This window comes from Bombina bombina, chromosome 5, assembly GCF_027579735.1.
Source record: "Bombina bombina isolate aBomBom1 chromosome 5, aBomBom1.pri, whole genome shotgun sequence".
Lineage (NCBI taxonomy): Eukaryota > Metazoa > Chordata > Amphibia > Anura > Bombinatoridae > Bombina > Bombina bombina.
Window position 1 is genome coordinate 604,244,774 of NC_069503.1, and position 18,186 is coordinate 604,262,959.

At 41.7% G+C, this 18,186-nt stretch overlaps 1 protein-coding gene across 1 annotated transcript in view; it reads right to left on the reverse strand.

Moving 5' to 3' along the window:
• The window catches only part of LOC128661572 (mediator of RNA polymerase II transcription subunit 1-like), a 254,851-nt gene that overhangs the window by 117,458 nt on the left and 119,207 nt on the right, over nucleotides 1-18,186 (reverse strand). Inside the window, exon 6 of the mRNA XM_053715814.1 lies at nucleotides 4,637-4,769. Coding sequence (XP_053571789.1) covers nucleotides 4,637-4,769 — 133 coding nt within the window. The remainder of the gene's footprint in view (nucleotides 1-4,636; nucleotides 4,770-18,186) is intronic.

Consider the following 18,186-nt stretch of genomic DNA (forward strand, 5'->3'; position numbering starts at 1 on the left):
GAAAAACTTCTGGAATAACCACAGGAGCTTTAAATACCTTATCCAAACGTTTAGAATTAGTATCAAGAGGACCAGAATCCTCTATTTCTAAAGCAATTAGTACTTCTTTAAGTAAAGAACGAATAAATTCCATTTTAAATAAATATGAAGATTTATCAGCATCAATCTCTGAGACAGAATCCTCTGAACCAGAAGAGTCATCAGAATCAGAATGATGATGTTCATTTAAAAATTCATCTGTAGGGAGAGAAGTTTTAAAAGATTTTTTACGTTTACTAGAAGGAGAAATAACAGACATAGCCTTCTTTATGGATTCTGAAACAAAATCTCTTATATTATCAGGAACATTCTGCACCTTAGATGTTGAAGGAACTGCAACAGGCAATGGTACTTTACTAAAGGAAATATTATCTGCTTTAACAAGTTTGTCATGACAATCAATACAAACAACAGCTGGAGGAATAGCTACCAAAAGTTTACAGCAGATACACTTAGCTTTGGTAGATCCAGCACTAGACAGCGATTTTCCTGTAGTATCTTCTGACTCAGATGCAACGTGAGACATCTTGCAATATGTAAGAGAAAAAACAACATATATATAAAGCAAAATTGATCAAATTCCTTAAATGACAGTTTCAGGAATGGGAAAAAATGCCAAAGAACAAGCTTCTAGCAACCAGAAGCAATGAAAAATGAGACTTAAATAATGTGGAGACAAAAGCGACGCCCATATTTTTGGCGCCAAAATGACGCCACATCCGGAACGCCGACATTTTTGGCGCAAAATAACGTCAAAAAATGACGCAACTTCCGGCGACACGTATGACGCCGGAAACGGAAACGAATTTTTTGCGCCAAAAAAGTCCGCGCCAAGAATGACACAATAAAATGAAGCATTTTCAGCCCCCGCGAGCCTAACAGCCCACAGGGAAGAGTCAAATTTTTGAAGGTAAGAAAAAATGAATAAATCAAATGCATTATCCCAAATATGAAACTGACTGTCTGAAAATAAGGAAAGTTGAACATTCTGAGTCAAGGCAAATAAATGTTTGAATACATATATTTAGAACTTTATAAATAAAGTGCCCAACCATAGCTTGGAGTGTCACAGAAAATAAGATTTACTTACCCCAGGACACTCATCTACATGTTTGTAGAAAGCCAAACCAGTACTGAAACGAGAATCAGCAGAGGTAATGGTATATATAAGAGTATATAGTCGATCTGAAAAGGGAGGTAAGAGATGAATCTCTACGACCGATAACAGAGAACCTATGAAATAGACCCCGTAGAAGGAGATCACTGCATTCAAATAGGCAATACTCTCCTCACATCCCTCTGACATTCACTGCACGCTGAGAGGAAAACCGGGCTCCAACTTGCTGCGGAGCGCATATCAACGTAGAATCTAGCACAAACTTACTTCACCACCTCCATCGGAGGCAAAGTTTGTAAAACTGAATTGTGGGTGTGGTGAGGGGTGTATTTATAGGCATTTTGAGGTTTGGGAAACTTTGCCCCTCCTGGTAGGAATGTATATCCCATACGTCACTAGCTCATGGACTCTTGCTAATTACATGAAAGAAATACTATTCCTCCCTCTATAATATTGCAACCTCAGAGACATTAGATAGAACCAGCCCAGATGACATTAGCAAGTTTCTAGAGGAACTAGACCCACCCTGCCTGAAGACGCTAAAGGAGAACTAGAGAAACAATTCACAATAGAGGAAGTTAAAGTAGCTATAGCTAACCTTGCTCCCCACAAAGCTCCAGGCCCAGATAGGTTTACAGTCGCTTTCTACCAAACCCTCAGCTCCACACTGTCTCTGATTTTGCTTCAATTATTTACAAGAGTGGCTAAGCGGGGTAGCTTCCTCCCAGAATTCTTAGAAGCTAATATCACAGTACATAAAGAGGGCAAAGACCCTGCGCTATGCTCCAGCAATAGGCCCATTTCGCTCATCAATGTAGACGCCAAAATATATGCCAAAGTCCTAACAAACAGGCCAAATAGACATCTCCAGACACTCACACACCTAGATCAGGTAGGATTTGTCCTGAATTGACAAGGCTCAGTTAACACCCGACGCCTCTTAAACATATACACTAAAGCAGCTGATCTGGGTCTCCCCATGCTCACCCTGTCACTGGATGCCGAAAAGGCGTTTGACAGGGTGAGATGGGAATATCTGTTCCAAACCCTTGCAGCATTTAGTATGCCTGACAACTACAGCATAGCTGTTAAAGCACTGTATTCATCCCCCACAGCTGTTGTGAGAGGCCTAGGGTTCTGTTTTCCTAAAATAGAGATAACCAATGGAACTAGGCACGGATGCCCCCTATCCCCACTCCTGTTCGTCCTAGCGATTGAGCTTCTGGGAGCCGCCATCAGGAAATGTACTACTATACATTGACTCCTGATACATGACACTATCCAGAAACTGGCCCTGTTTGCGGACGACCTTACAGTCTTCCTCACGGAACCCTTAGATTCTATTCCCCAACTGTTACACCTACTAAAGAGATTTGGTGAACTCTCCTACTACAAGATTAATGTCAGTAAAACAGAAGCATACTTCCTTTACATTCCTTCGAATGAAAGAAATAGGATTCAGCTTCTTTATTCCTTTAAATGGTCCACTAAAGGAATACGGCATTTAGGAGTATTCCTCTCTCATTTAAAATCCATAACTATCAAAGAAAACTATGAGATCTTGCTGAAAGAAATCACCTTAGAACTTAATTCCAAGAGGTATAGTGAGATATCGTGGATGGGTAGAGTAGCAGCCCTCAAGATGATGATACTTCCCAAACTTACATATCTATTCCGCTGTATCCCCATCCCGATCCCCACATCCTTAACCCGGAAATTCCAGGCCCTATTCAATTCTTATACCTGGCACAACAAAAGACCCCGAGTAGCTGCCCATATCCTCCAAGCCCCCATTGAGAAAGGAGGTATAGGCCTCCCTAACATAAGGAAATATCATTAGGCCGCAATGGTCACCCATGCTTCGGCATGGGGAAACGGCCTTCCCCCAACTAGATGGAGAGACTTAGAACAGGCTTCACTACAGGCATATGTCAACCTGGAGGACCTCCTCTGGCTCCCCCCACATTGGCAGTCAAAAATGTATATTTCCAACAATATAATCAAGGGATATCAAGAGCACTGGATAAAACTACGACACAACAAGCTTATTGCCCCACATCCCTTACCCATACACTCCATACGGGGTCTATTCCTAGGGCTACCCGACATACATCTCAATACGTGGTCCAATACAGACAGTCTCCTTAAAAGACTTCTATGAAAACAAACAGTTAAAGACACACGCAAATATGCTAACGCTGCCCACACTGACCCCTAAGTTTCAGTTTAATCTACTGAGAATATGGACTCTAATGAGGTCCTGGGGTTTCTTGGAAGGTAAACTACGTGATCTTACCCCCTGGGAATCACGATGGGAGACGAATCTCCAGCTGTACAAACCTCTCTCAGTACACTATAAGTGTTTACATGAGGAACATATCCCTTCTAAAACAATAAACATGGAGGCCTGGGAGAGAGACCTACAACTAACAAACACCGGAAGCATGGGAAGGGGCAATAAACCTCACCAATAAAACTACTCATTGTGTACTTTAAAATAATCACGAGATGGCACCTAGTGCCTACAAAATTACGGAAACTGTTCCCAGACCACTCCCCTATGTGCTGGAGAGAGTGTGGAGAATCTGGTACTCCGCTCCACACCTGGTGGGCCTGCCCAAAACTAGAAAGTCTATGGAGCAAAGTAGAAAAAATATGTAAGGATTTGGAGTTACTGAAAATACTGACCCCGGCCCTTGCAATATTGCACTTAGGAATAGGAAAACTTCCCAAACCCAAACAAAATTTACTCTTGTGCATCCTCACTTCCACCAAATTACTTATTGCCAGAAACTGGAAAAAAAGCCAGCCCCCCAGATGGCAAGGTGTGGTGGACTGTGTAAACCATATCAAAAACATGGAAAACTATGTTTTTAGAGAACGCAGATGACTGACTGACTACTGTTTAATATGGGAACCGTGGGAATCTCTCTGGAACCATAAACTCCCATAATCAGACTGACCAATTAGACTGCAGTGGTAGCCTCGGAAACCAATCTCCCTATTCCCTGCCCCTCTAGATATCCCAGAACTCAGTAATTCCCCTAAGTACTACCCCTTAAATCCACCCATACAAACAAGCCAGGTGCGGAGACTGCTAGACAACTAAAGCAGCCTCTCTGAATAATTACATTTAACTAAGTGAGATCTATTATCCATCACCTACCTTCACCAGAGTTTAAAATGTTAGATAATTTAGATACCCTAGAAGACTAAATCATTAACTCAAATTTTATCCCATTTATGCCTCCTATGGATAAGTCAGAAGGACTAGAGAAGGTCCATATGTAATTAAATAGTGACCTCTGTAAAAACGAGGTTTTAAGAGAGCAGAGGTACTGTTTTACCTCTTAAAGTTTATATCATGTTACTACTATGCTATGTACTCAGTTTTCGCCACATAAGCTGTATTTTATGTATATTACCTCAATAAAAAATGTTATTACAAAAAATAATAATTAGTGATTGTATCTGTAGTACCATTGGGCCTTCTCCATGATGAGCCAGTTTAACATCCGTCACACGTCCATTTTTCTTCACTTGAACTTCTATATAAAACATTTCAGAAGTGATGTAGCAAACTCTTCCACTGGGGCCAAGGTGAGATTCCAGCCTATTGACAAAAACCCCCAGAGATTAGTTTAAAAAGAAAAGAAATCTCAGTGACTATTTATGCATATAGTTAAATAAATTAAAAGAAAATTTATAACATTCCATAAATAATATTTTATTTTTTCAAAACACACAAGGGGTCAGTCAAAGTTTTGTCTTCATGAAGTTTCCATATTTTTAAAAGTTTCCGATCAGATTTGTACTTCATCTTCCACCGTATATCAGTATATAGGAGCACTATACAAAATCATTGAGTTCCCTATAGTGTACAATATAAGTTTTGTAGACCACCAAGCTCTCTTCAATTACTAATATCTTTATATATCAATTTATCAAAGTCCTGAGAGATTCAGATAATCTGGCCCAAAGTCTGAGGTAAATATACTATTATATATAAAAGACAATAATGTCAATATAAAACTTGAACTGACTGGATAGAGTATGGAATGTTAACCCAGATTTCCCAATTTACTTCCATTATTGATTTTGCTTGGTTCTCTTGGTATTCTTTGTTAAAGAGTAATCCATAGTTACAAACACTGCTGCCATAGACTGCTAGAGACACGTGCACATTCCTAAGCTCCTATCAGCTGACCTAGGTTTACTGTTCAACAAAGGATGCCAAGAGAACAAAAGCATAATAAAAGGTGCTTAAAATTGCATGCTCTATCAGATCATTAATGCTTAATTTCGACTTTGCTATAAATTTAAACTAAAAACTTTTTTTGTTTATCATAGAAAAAAAATAATTTCACAACAAAGAGAACCTTCTAATCTGTCACGTGTTGAACACACATTTCAGGTGACAAATCTGACAAGAAACTGATGATGTTTTAGCATTTTTCAGAGACTGGCAATAGGAAAAAAAAATTTTGTTTTAGGGATGATAAAAAAAAAAGTCCCAAGAGAAAAACTAGTATAATAACATTCCATGAATAGTTTTCTAACACAGTGTTTCTCAACTCCAATCCTCAGGACCCTTAACAGGCCAGATATTCATTATATCTTAAAGGGACATGAAACCTCCAATTTTTCTTTTATGATTTAGGTAAAACATACCATTTTAAACAACTTTTCAGCTTATTTCTATTATCAAATTTGTTTAATTCTCTTGGTATCATTTTTTGAAGGAGCAGCAATGCACTACTGGTGTCTCGATATATATATATGCAGCAACCAATCATCAGCTAGAACCTAGGTTCTTTGCTGCTCTTGAGCTTACCTAGATAAACCATTCAGCAAAGGATAACAAGAGAAGGAAGCAAATTAAATAACATTGGAAAGTTGTTTTATATTGTATGCTCTGTCTAAATCATGAAAGTCTAATTATGACTACTGTCCCTTTGACTAGAGCACAGGTGAGATAATCAGCTGACCAGTAACCATGGTTACTAACCTGCTCTCACTCTTCAGATGATTATTTCAACTGTGCTCTATTTAAGATATAATGAAACTCTGGCCTGTTAAGGGACCCAGATTGCACCAAAGATAAGTAAATAATTTCTGTACTTATTATTGATTTAAAGCTATGAGTACGGCGATTGGGCTGAAACACGTCAGCTGACCCGTGACCTTCCTCTTCATGTGTTGTGTGGTCTATCCAGTATGATAGATTTGTTACTTTTTAAATCAATAATAAAAGTGAAGTTTTATGGCACATTGGCTTTCCTGGTTTTATTGTGTCTGTGGATTACTTATTTGTGCCTGGCACCGGGGAAGCGTTCTATGAAATATTGGAATATTGGAGCAGTGTGGGCATTCCTTATATGCGGGATCAGTGAACCGAGGAGGGGAAAAGCATTGCAGCCTACTTTAGAGCAGCAAGATTCTGCAAAAAGTATGTTTCCAATTTAAAGAAAACACTGATAATGCTTTCCCTGTAGACCAGTCAGTGAAGCCATTTCTAAGGTACTGTAAAGTGTTTCATAACAATATTTATTAAACAATATGTCCACAGCACTTGCTTTAATAATTCTCACATTTATTCAGGGGTAATTTTCAGGGTACAAACAAGCAACATTTCAGGCAATACACCCTTAGTCATGCCATACATTACTGTTCACAGATTCACAATTTATAGCAACCTAGGTTACCTAATCACCATACATATGATTGTGCTTAAAGGGATACTGAACCCACATTTTTTTCTTTCATGATTCAGATAGAGCATGCAATTTTAAGCAATTTTCTAATTTACTCCTTTTATCCATTTTTCTTCGTTTTCTTGCTATCTTTATTTGAAAAAGCAGGAATGTAAGCTTACGAGTCGGCCCATTTTTGGTTCAAAACCCTGGATAGCGCTTGCTGATTGGTGAATACTATTTAGCCACCAATCAGCAAGAACCTAGGTGCTGAACCAGAGATGGGCCAGCTTGTAAGCTAACATTCCTGCTTTTTTTTAAAAAAGATACCAAGAGAACGTAGAAAAAATGATAGGAATAAATTAAAAAGTTGCTTAAAATTGCATGCTCTATCTGAATCATGAAAGAAAAAAATGTGGGTTCAGTATCCCTTTAATTCCATTCCATTCTAAAAAAACAGGAAAATCTACCCTGCACCATCTAGTGGTCAACCCTAGTTTACCTACTATTTAATTTATTTCTCCTATCACATCTAGAGTCATTACACCATCATTAAGTACACTGAAGTGGCATTATCCTTTATAGAAATACTGAGATATCATAATCCTTATTCATTCCATATGGTTTCAGAGAGTTCAATGTGGATATCCAATAAAGTTCCCCTCTCTTTAACATTAGCTCACCCTCCGCAACTGACTTCATGATGCCGGCATACGCACAAAGCCCTGGAATGGATCACCTCCTTCCTCACCGGCAGAACCCAGAAAGTTAGACTCCCATCCTTCACCTCCAAGCCCACAGAAATCAGCTGCGGTGTACCCCAAGGCTCTTCGCTGAGTCCCACCCTATTCAACATCTACATGGCCCCTCTCTCCGCCATCGCCCGACGACATGACCTCAACATAGTCTCCTACGCCAACAACACCCAGCTAATCATCTCACTCACCAGTGACCCAAGAGAAATGTCCACGAAGGGCTGACGGCAGTCGCCACCTGGATGAACTACAACTGCCTAAAGCTGAACGCAGACAAGACCGAAGTCCTCCTCCTTGGTCCCACCACACCCACTTGGAATAACTCATGGTGGCCCACAGCCCTCGGATACCTTCCAACCCCCACCGACCATGCACGAAATCTAGGCGTCATCCTGGATTCATCGCTCTCCATGGACCGTCTCTTCTGCATGCTTCCACACATTTCACCTGCTGCGAAAGATCTTCAAATGGATCCCAACCGAGACCAGGAGGACTGTCACTCACGCCCTCGTCAGCAGCCGACTGGACTATGGTAACGCACTCTAAGCCGGCACCACCATCAAGCTCCAAAAGAGACCACAACGCATCCAGAACTCCTCAGCCAGACTAATCCTTGACATCCCTCATCAATGCCACATCACCAAACACCTACGGGACCTACACTGGCTCCCCATCAACAAAAGAATAACCTTCAAGCTTCTCACCCACGCATTCAAGGCCCTCCACAACATCGGTCCTGAATACTTGAACCACCGCGTTACCTTCCACACCCTACCAGACAACTTTGATCAGCCGACCAAGCCATTGCTGTCATCCACCGCATCAGGAAAACCACAGCGGGAGGCAGATCCTTCTCTCATCTGGCAGCCAAGACTTGGAACATCCTCCCGCTGCACCTCAGACAAGCTACCACCCTAACTAAGTTCAGAAAGGACCTCAAGACATGGCTCTTTGACTGAACTGCAACCCTCAGCGCCTTGAGACCCTTATGGGTGAATAGCCGCGCTTTACAAGAACCCAATAGATAGATAGATTTATAAATGTGAGAATTATTAAGCAAGTGCTGTGGAAATATTGTTTGATGGATATTGTTGAGAGCAAGCAGTGAGCTTGTTTGCACCTGCATTTGCATTAACCAGTGGACACTGCTGGTCTCTACTCATTGGGAAAATGTAATCACAATATATCAAACATAGACCTCACCGAAGTGAAAGAAATCCAGCTGTTAATGGACTGAAAGTAATGCAATAAAAAGTAGCTTTTATTCAGTAATGCAGGAAAAACAGGTTGCAATATCACAGCCAGTGAATCAGCCCACAATATATCATCACATCCAACATGTTTCATGCCATTACAGCACTTCATCAGGGATAGAGTTAAAGGGACACTGAACCCAAATTGTTTCTTTCGTGATTCAGATAGAGCATGACATTTTAAGCAACTTTCAAATTTACTCCTATTATCAAATGTTCTTTATTCTCTTGGTATCTTTATTTGAAATGCAGGAATGTAAGTTTAGATGCCGGACCATTTTTGGTGAACAACCTGGGTTGTCCTTGCTGATTGGTGGATTCATTCGTCCACCAAGAAAAAAGTGCTGTCCAGAGTTCTGAACCAAGAAAAAAAGCTTAGATGCCTTTTTCAAATAAATATAGCAAGAGAATGAAGAAAAATTGATAATAGGAGTAAATTAGAAAGTTGCTTAAAATTGCATGCTGTATCTGAATCATGAAAGAAAACATTTGGGTTCAGTGTCCCTATAAATTAGCTATTCAGGTGTTAAAAGCAATTTTAGACCAATCAGATGTGTCTATTTTGTATGGCCAATCATGATGTTTAATTTCAAAATCTCTCATATACATTGGCTGCCTATTCACACAATCAGATTGATTCAAATTTGTATGTACAAAGCCAACAGTTAAAATATTAAATTAACTCGTTAAGGATGATATTATACAAATATTACTAAGGAGGATTTGGACTCGCTAGAATTTAAAAGTTTAACAAATTCGCTACATTTTTAAATGGTAAGAATTTACATCTAATTTTCAGCATCGGTCAAGGTAATAAAGTGCTAAGAATACCCTTCACTCAATGACACCTTTATAAAATATTGTGCAATATGGCAGCAGAAACCATGTTATATCCCTTAGTCTTTTATATATAACTTGCTGTAATCTCAACTAAAAATTAAGTGTAATTTCATCACAACACCTATTTACGCAGTGCTGACGGAATGGATTTAGTCCTGTCAAAATAGCTGTACTTAAAAAGTGTCTTTGCTAATCAATGCAATATTATGCAGAAATGACGTTCACATTTTGGCAAAACAGTATTTTGTGAGTTTATGACAATCTAATTGTATTCTCACCATTATTGTAAGCACTGTACTAAAATACTTAGGTTAATATATAATAGGTCACATTTGGATTATATGTCATCCACTAAGGCTGATTGTCAATGTAGTTCAAGATTTAATACAATTTTAAATGAGATATATAACATTTCTTCCGCATTAATGCCTTTGCGTTTTGTCCTCATTAGACAGTCCTTTGACTTTGATAATACAAGAGAACAGCTGAATCTCAAAGCGACAATAGGTGCCTTAGATTGAATTGGTCAGATGTCAATATGAACTTTATATTAGTACTAGTAGCTATTCAACTAGTATTTCTAATATTGTAATTGTTTAAAACCTGATGATTTGCAAATTGGGTTGAGCTAGTTTTAGTGTCAGTGTCAAAACGTGAACTTAGTGATAACTTAATAAATTAACTGTGATGTTTGATCCCTGTTAGGGATAAAACCAAATTATATTTTATGTATTACGTGTAATGTGGTTAACGGATATTAATTGACCCAGGAATGAATAAGTATATAAAGTGATGATAAAATAGAGTGTAACCTTTGTGCTAGATCAAAAAATATCTCTCATTGTGGGGCCCACGTGGGGAGGTGACAACAAGTGGGGGAATCCTTTTCATCCGCCCTCAGCCCCTCACGGTCCCTTCGGTGGCTTGCGGCTACAGTCCGGGGGGGGTTTGCCTGTATCTGAGAGTGGCCTGCACCCGACTTGCTTCAGATGAGCTCCTCTCTCATCCGACTCCTGGGACTGGATTGAGGCCTCCCTTCTGAGAGAATTGTTCCGACGGAAGAGTGATCCGCTTAACTACCCCACTAGATTTGGTGAGACCTAATTTTTACTCTATATAGTTCTGGTGACATAATTAGAGGCCTGCCCGATTTATTACCTGGTACACAGTTTAGGACTGAGACCTTTTGGGGGCAAAAAGTTTGGGTATAGCCCCTCCTCCTAACCTGAGCAACTCTAGGTGAGACTTCTTGCCTCTTGTGCTTCTCATATCCAAACTTAGATTCAGCTCCTCAATTTACAGAATCGTTGCAATCCCTGCTACTTATGGCACCCCACACTGGAGTTATAAGTGTCTCAACATCAGTGGGACCCTTGCTGAGCTGTGCTTTCTAACTGGTTCCACGAACTATAAAAACTCTTTCTGGGTACTTACTAGCTGTCAATTTCTCCTATATTCTGGGACTGTGATAATTGAGAGTTGAAGGAGGGAGAGCACTTTGCTATTTTAAGTTGTGCCCAGCACAGGCCATAAACCTGAGGGTCTGTTTATGTTATTTGTTTTCACTACATCCACTGCTGTACATCACAGGATTCTTCTCATAACATCAATAGGAGCGTTTTTCTTCATTTCGAGCTCCTTCTGAAGGACCTGTGCTATTTTATAATTTATTAGGAACAATATGTACCTCTGTGGGCCTTCCCCAGAGTGGAGTGTTATTTTTTCTTACCTTGTCACACTACTAGCACCTAGACTGTATGATTTGTCTACTTTATATGGCCCTGACTCAAGTTAACTGTCGCATGCTCCTATAAGTAGGGATACTAATATTACCTTCACATCAAACCCCCAGACTTTGTTTTTGTCATATAACCCCCCTCACACTACACATAGTGATTGCTAGGCTTTCGGGGTCCCCTGTCACTTCTCTACACTGCTTCCTAGGTGTATACCCCTCTAGAGAGCACCTCACACGATCAGGCTAACCCAGGTACCACTGCAAGCAGCACACTAGACTGACTCACTGACCCATACCCCCCCTCAAATTAGATTTAGTCTACATACAGGTTAGCATCACTCTTCCTGCCCCATTCTTTCCTTTTCCTGTCACCCTTATTTAAATAACCCTACTCACACGAATCAGTTCTAACATACACCCTTCACTTCACACCTATACAATCTAATTAACTCACGCTCCATCTCTACCAACACTTCAGATCTCATCATCGACCCGCCCCTCACTTATCATAAAAGAGTGGTCTTCACACAGCTAAGTGACATCTTACTTCTCTCACTGCACACTCCCACTGGGGCTCATCCCTTTGAGGGGTACCAAAACTCTAACTTACCGCCTCTCACTGCAGTCATAGAGCGCTTTGCATCTCCAGGGTTATAATACCTAACTACATTTCCTGGTTTGACTTTCCCCAACAAGGTACTTGATATTGTTCATTTCTTAATAGTAAGTGTATACCCCTTGGGTCTGCTCCTTTCTGACTCAGCTTGTCTTGGTTATCTTATGTATTGTACATTACCTTTACACAATCTGTTTGTGAACCTATAAATATAACATTTGTGTGATTGCCCCTCACCTTCCTGCTCCCGCCCAGCTTGTCTGGGTGGGTCACTTCCAACTTCCTTCTCCCTTCCTTCGGGTCGTATCCACAGGCTCCCTAAGGTGAGGGGTTAGTTCTGGTGTACCAACACGTTCGTACGTGCTCTGTCTCAATTCTATTATGTAGCCCTCGCTATAATGTGCTGCTCAGCCCCGCTCTAACCATGTAATAGGTGAAATTAAAACTGTGTATATATATATATATATATATATATATATATATATATATATATATATATATATATATATATATATATATATATATATATATATATATATATATATACTATTAACATCCCTGTCTCTTTCAAACAGGAGTACATACTATTTGAGCTTTAATGTGGTCTGTTGTTCCTCTAATTTATGATTTGTCTAATAAGCTATAAAATGCCTTATTCTGTGAGGAAGCAGCTAAAGTCAAATCCTAAACCTAAGAAAACAGAACTTGATCATTTTGCACACTCTTCCAAGGAGACCCCACCTCACCCGAGTGCTGAAATGAGTGAACCAGATTCTCAAGATGAGGAGTCTCACTCCAGCTCGCAATCTATAGCTGCCTCGCAGCACTTCATTACTGAGTCATCTCTCAAGAAACTTTTGGCTTCCCAGACTAGGTCTATTACCCAAGAAATCCAGCGATGCTCAGCAGAGCTTAAAAAGGAGATTTCGGAAGTTGGAGACAGAGTTGATGCCTTAGAGCGTAAGCAAGATGATCTGTCCGTGGACCAATCTAATCTTTTGGCTTACTCTGAAAACCTTGCTGAACAGATTTCACAATTGGAATCTAAACTAGCCGATTTGGAAGACAGATCGAGTCGCAACAATATAAGATTCCGAGGCGTCCCAGAATCTGTTTCCCCACCAGACATACAAAGATACCTACAGGCTCTTTTTCAGGAACTGACAGGCTCGCCAGATGGTCTAACCAGCACTATGGAAAGAGCCCACAGAGCCCTACGCCCTAAGACGGTGAGCACGGACAAACCGAGGGACATTATAGTATGTTTCCATAGTTTCCTATATAAAGATCGTCTGTTGCAAGCTGCATTTAAAAAGCCAAATCTCAGTGGCAGATTTGAAGGAGTCCAGCTTCTGCCAGACTTGTCTGCTCACACTCTCCAGCAGCGTCGTCACTTTCAGCCTGTCACTTCTGCTCTGCGCAAAGCTAGTATCAGGTACAGATGGGGGTTCCCCACCAGGCTTCTAATAACCAAAAATAACCAGACCATAGTGGTTACTACACCCTCTCAGGGTCTGACACTCCTCACCTCTTGGGGTCTAATGCTGGAGCCCCTGGATGCACAGACTCAACTTCAACCCAGCCTGAGAGCCTCAGCGCCTGAGTGGTCAGCCAAAGACCAGAGAGCAAAGCTCCCCAAGACACAACAACCACGGGAGCCTCATGAACACTGTGAGACCACCTCTTGAGCTCTGAAATGGGCCTTCTAGCTCTGCATACCAAAATATTCGTCATGGTGAATTTGCAGAGTTGAAATTTTTTTTTTCCAATCTACGCTTTGTATTGACTATAGCTACTAAGATGAGTAGACCATTTTTCAAATTTATGCTTATTCCATATGCTACATGTTGTATTTTCTTGTTACGTTAGTAATGTTACCTGATGTTATTCTGACAGTTAAGTTTTTGCACCTAATGTTAAGTTGTTATTGGTTCTAGAGTGGGGCTGGCGTTGTAATCCTATCATGCTAGCTCCTGAGCCTTAGGCTCCCCCCACATTGAGGCCCGCGTTAGGGCTCTTTTGAGATGGACTATTTCCACCACACTAGAGACACTTTTTAGTGCCTCTTGCTATTTTTCCCTCCCCTACCCCCACCTTACTTCCCTTTTTGTACCCCAGACTGAGATACTTTGACTTTGTACATCTGACATCTAGACAATCCAACCTATGGCCAGCTCCTCTTTAAGATTTCTCACGCACAATGTCAGAGGTCTGAATTCCCCATTCAAACGAAGCCTTTCACTATGCTCATTGAACCACCACAACCCAGATGTTGCGTTTCTCCAGGAGACGCATTGGCTGACAGATGAGCCGCTCAGGCTCTTCTCCAGGACATATACACACATCGAATATGCCCCCTTCACTAAAAAGGCCAGAGGTACTGCTATTCTCCTACACAGGCGGCTTGCCTTTGAGCCCGTACTGACCATCAAGGACCCACAAGCCAGATATGTCATCCTGATCTGTAAGCTTAACCATGTTCTCTACACCCTAGTTTCCGTATACCTGCCCAACATGCACCAACCTAAGTATTTGAAGCACATTCTCCATGTGATAGACCAAGTTAGACAAGGTAGAGTTATTATCTCAGGAGACTTTAATATGGTCTGGGACCCGAAAGAAGACAAAAAACCTCTGACCTGCACAAGACGCACTTAGCTGTTCTCTACACCCTAGTTTCCGTATACCTGCCCAACACGCGCCAACCTAAGTATTTGAAGCACATTCTCCATGTGATAGACCAAGTTAGACAAGGTAGAGTTATTATCTCGGGAGACTTTAATATGGTCTGGGACCTGAAAGAAGACAAAAAAACCTCTGACCCGCACAAGACGCACTTAGCTGCGGAGCGACTAGCCATCAAATTTCGTAATCCTTTTGTCCAGCTCGGGTTTTTAGGACATTTGGAGAGCTACACAGGGACTACACACACTACTCACAGCCACACCGACAATACTCTAGACTGGACTATATCTTTTCCACTGCAGACTTGCTTGACCTCATTAGCAATGCTTCTATATCTCTTTGCCCCTGGTCTGACCATGACTGTGTCACCACTGATCTTATTTCTACTAACTCCACACGTATCAGAGCCTCTTGGCGTATGCCCCATAGCCTTTTACATGACATCCCTTTCAGGGAAAGTTTGCGCACAGAAATTAAGCATTTCATTCACGCTAACGATAATGCCCAAGTTTGGGATGATACCCTATGGGGTGCTGCAAAAGCGACCATTAGAGGGGTCATGATATCTAGGCAGGCTAACCTCAGATGGCAAGCGGGACTAACATTATCACAAGCTTACATTGAGCTGAGGACTCTAGAATCCCAAAACAGAGTTAAACCCCTACCCTCCCTAGCAGCACAGATATCTGACACTAATAATCACATCTCACAAATTGAACTTAGGAGATCCCAAGACAACCTAACCAAACTAAAACAATTGTTTTATTATAAGAGCAATAAGGCAGACACCCTTCTGGCAAATAAACTCAGAAACAGAACCTGTGCCTTTCCACAGCGGATTCCCTTCTCAAAATCCCATCGCAGATCGGGGAGGCATTTGCCGAATACTAAATAAATCCGAAAGTCCCCAATCGGCCCCTCTCGATAAAGTGCGCGAATACTTGAAGTCCTTGAACCTCCCGTCCCTCTCATCTGACCAAAGAGACTCCCTGACTTCCCCGTTCTCTATTAGGGAAGTGCAACAAGTAATTAAGAACTCAAAGCCCTTCAAATCTCCAGGCCCTGATGGTTTTCCCATACACTTCTACAAAATTTACACCCAAGAACTTTCCCCTTTACTCCTCAGACTTTATAACCTAGCCTGGAAAGAAGGTGTGTTTAAGAAAGAATTTCTAGAAGCCACCATCATAACAATCCTAAAACCCAATAAGGATCCTGCCCTCTGCACCAGTTACAGGCCAATTTCATTAATCAACACTGACATAAAATTTTACTCCAAACTTCTGGCTAATCGCATTGCTAACTTACTTCCACACTTAATCAACCCAGATCAGGTGGGGTTTATCCCGAAAAGAGAGGGACCTGACAACACCAGGAGGCTGTTAAATATCCTAGGCCTCTCCTCCAGTCTTCACAAGCCATTGGTGATTATCTCACTAGACGCCGAAAAGGCCTTTGATCGAGTGAGATGGCGGTTCTTATGGGAAGTCCTCGAAACCTTTCAATTCCCTAATGATATTATAGGGGCAATTAAGGCCTTATATTATTCCCCTTCTGCCTCAGTGAGGGGACTCGGCTTCCAAACACCTTCATTATATCTAATGGAACCAGACAGGGCTGCCCCTTATCGCCCCTGCTTTTTGTGCTAGCTATCGAGCCTTTAGCCGAGCAGATTAGAGCTGACCCCGGTATGGGTGGTATTACCCTCTGTGGCACCAGGCATGAAATTGCTCTGTTCGCCGATATCATCACCCTTCTCTCATCTGACCTCACTCTTACTCTCCCCAGACTCTTGCAAATAGTGGAAGACTTTAATGTTCATTCTAACTATAAATTAAACATCTCAAAAACTGAGATATATACCCAAGGTTTTAGGAGCTCGATTCTCGCTCCTCTAAAATCCAAATACCCATTCCGCTGGACGGAAACTTCGGTATTGCATCTTGGAGTCAAGCTCTCTAGCGATCTGCCCCGAGTCATCAGGGACAATTATCTCCCATTATTGTTGGACCTTCGTTCCCTCAATAAAAGTTGGAACCTGTCTCATGTTTCGTGGATGGGACGGAAAGCAGCCCTGAAAATGTCCTTTCTGCCCCGACTCACATATCTATTCAGATGCCTTCCTATTAGAGTACCCATACAAATTCTCCTACAATTCCAGAGCGAACTTACCAAGCATATTTGGCAGGGTAAACCACCAAGAGTTGCGCAGAGAGTACTGCAGCTACCGCGGGTGTGTGGTGGTTTGGGCTCTCCCTCGATAGTCAGATATTATGAGGGGACAATGCTCACCCACGTCTCACAGTGGGGAGTTAAACAATCCTCCTGCAAATGGCGCTCCATTGAACAGGCTTCTTTGCCTTGCAACCTTGACCTGCGCAACTTAATATGGACACCTCCGCATTTTCGCAGGGAACTGACTCTGTGGAACCCTATTATTCAAGAATGCCTGTATTTCTGGGACAAAATACGCCACTCTGGTCATATTGCCCCGCACCCCTCCCCTATCACCTCTCTAGCTGGATTACTAGCAGGATTGCAAGACACCCACGCACTGAAATGGGCTCAGCTGGGTGTCAGCGTGGTCTCGGATCTCTGGCTCTCTTCACCGAGGACCGGATTTAGACCCATTTCTCAGATTGATTCCAAACGGATTCTACCACAGTATATGATGTTTGAATATCATAGAATCAAAAGTTTCCTGGTCAGCTGGGGCTTCAGGCCCGCGCTGGCCCGTCCCCAAACTCCTTGGGAGGCCAAATGGAATCAAGGCAATAGACTTAGTAGACCTCTCTCCCGCCATTATACACTTCTAGGCCTTACAGCGGCTCACCATCTGAGGTGGGAATCCCTGCTTGGGAGGTCAGTCACTTTAGACACGTGGGGGCACACCCTTGAACGCACCCAAAAAGCTATACATTGCACAACCCTATTTGAGACCTACTATAAACTGTTGGCCCACTGGTATTACGTCCCCACTAGACTGGCTAGAATATTTCCTAGTACGTCCCCCCAATGTTGGAGAGGATGCGGCCAAAGGGGAGACTCCCTGCACATCTGGTGGGAGTGCCCCAAGCTTTGCCCTCTTTGGCTTCAGGTGCTTCCGGGTTCTCCCCAAGCTGGGCATATCTCTTCGTAGCTCACCTTCAGTCGCCCTCCTACATATAGGTGTACACACCCTCCCTAAACATCATGCATACATAAGTATATACCTTTTTATGTCCATAAAACATTTAATAGCTTGTGATTGGAAGAAAGAATCCCCGCCTAGTTGGCCTAGGGTTTGCTCCTATATGGCTTATCTTTATACCATGGAGAAAGACATCTTCTACAAATTGGGTAACTCTGACTTGTTTGAACTGACTTGGGCTGACTGGAAAGGAACTTATGATACAGACTGGAAACCTAATGTGCTGTCCTCAAGTTAACTGGACAATTGTGATTGAAGGA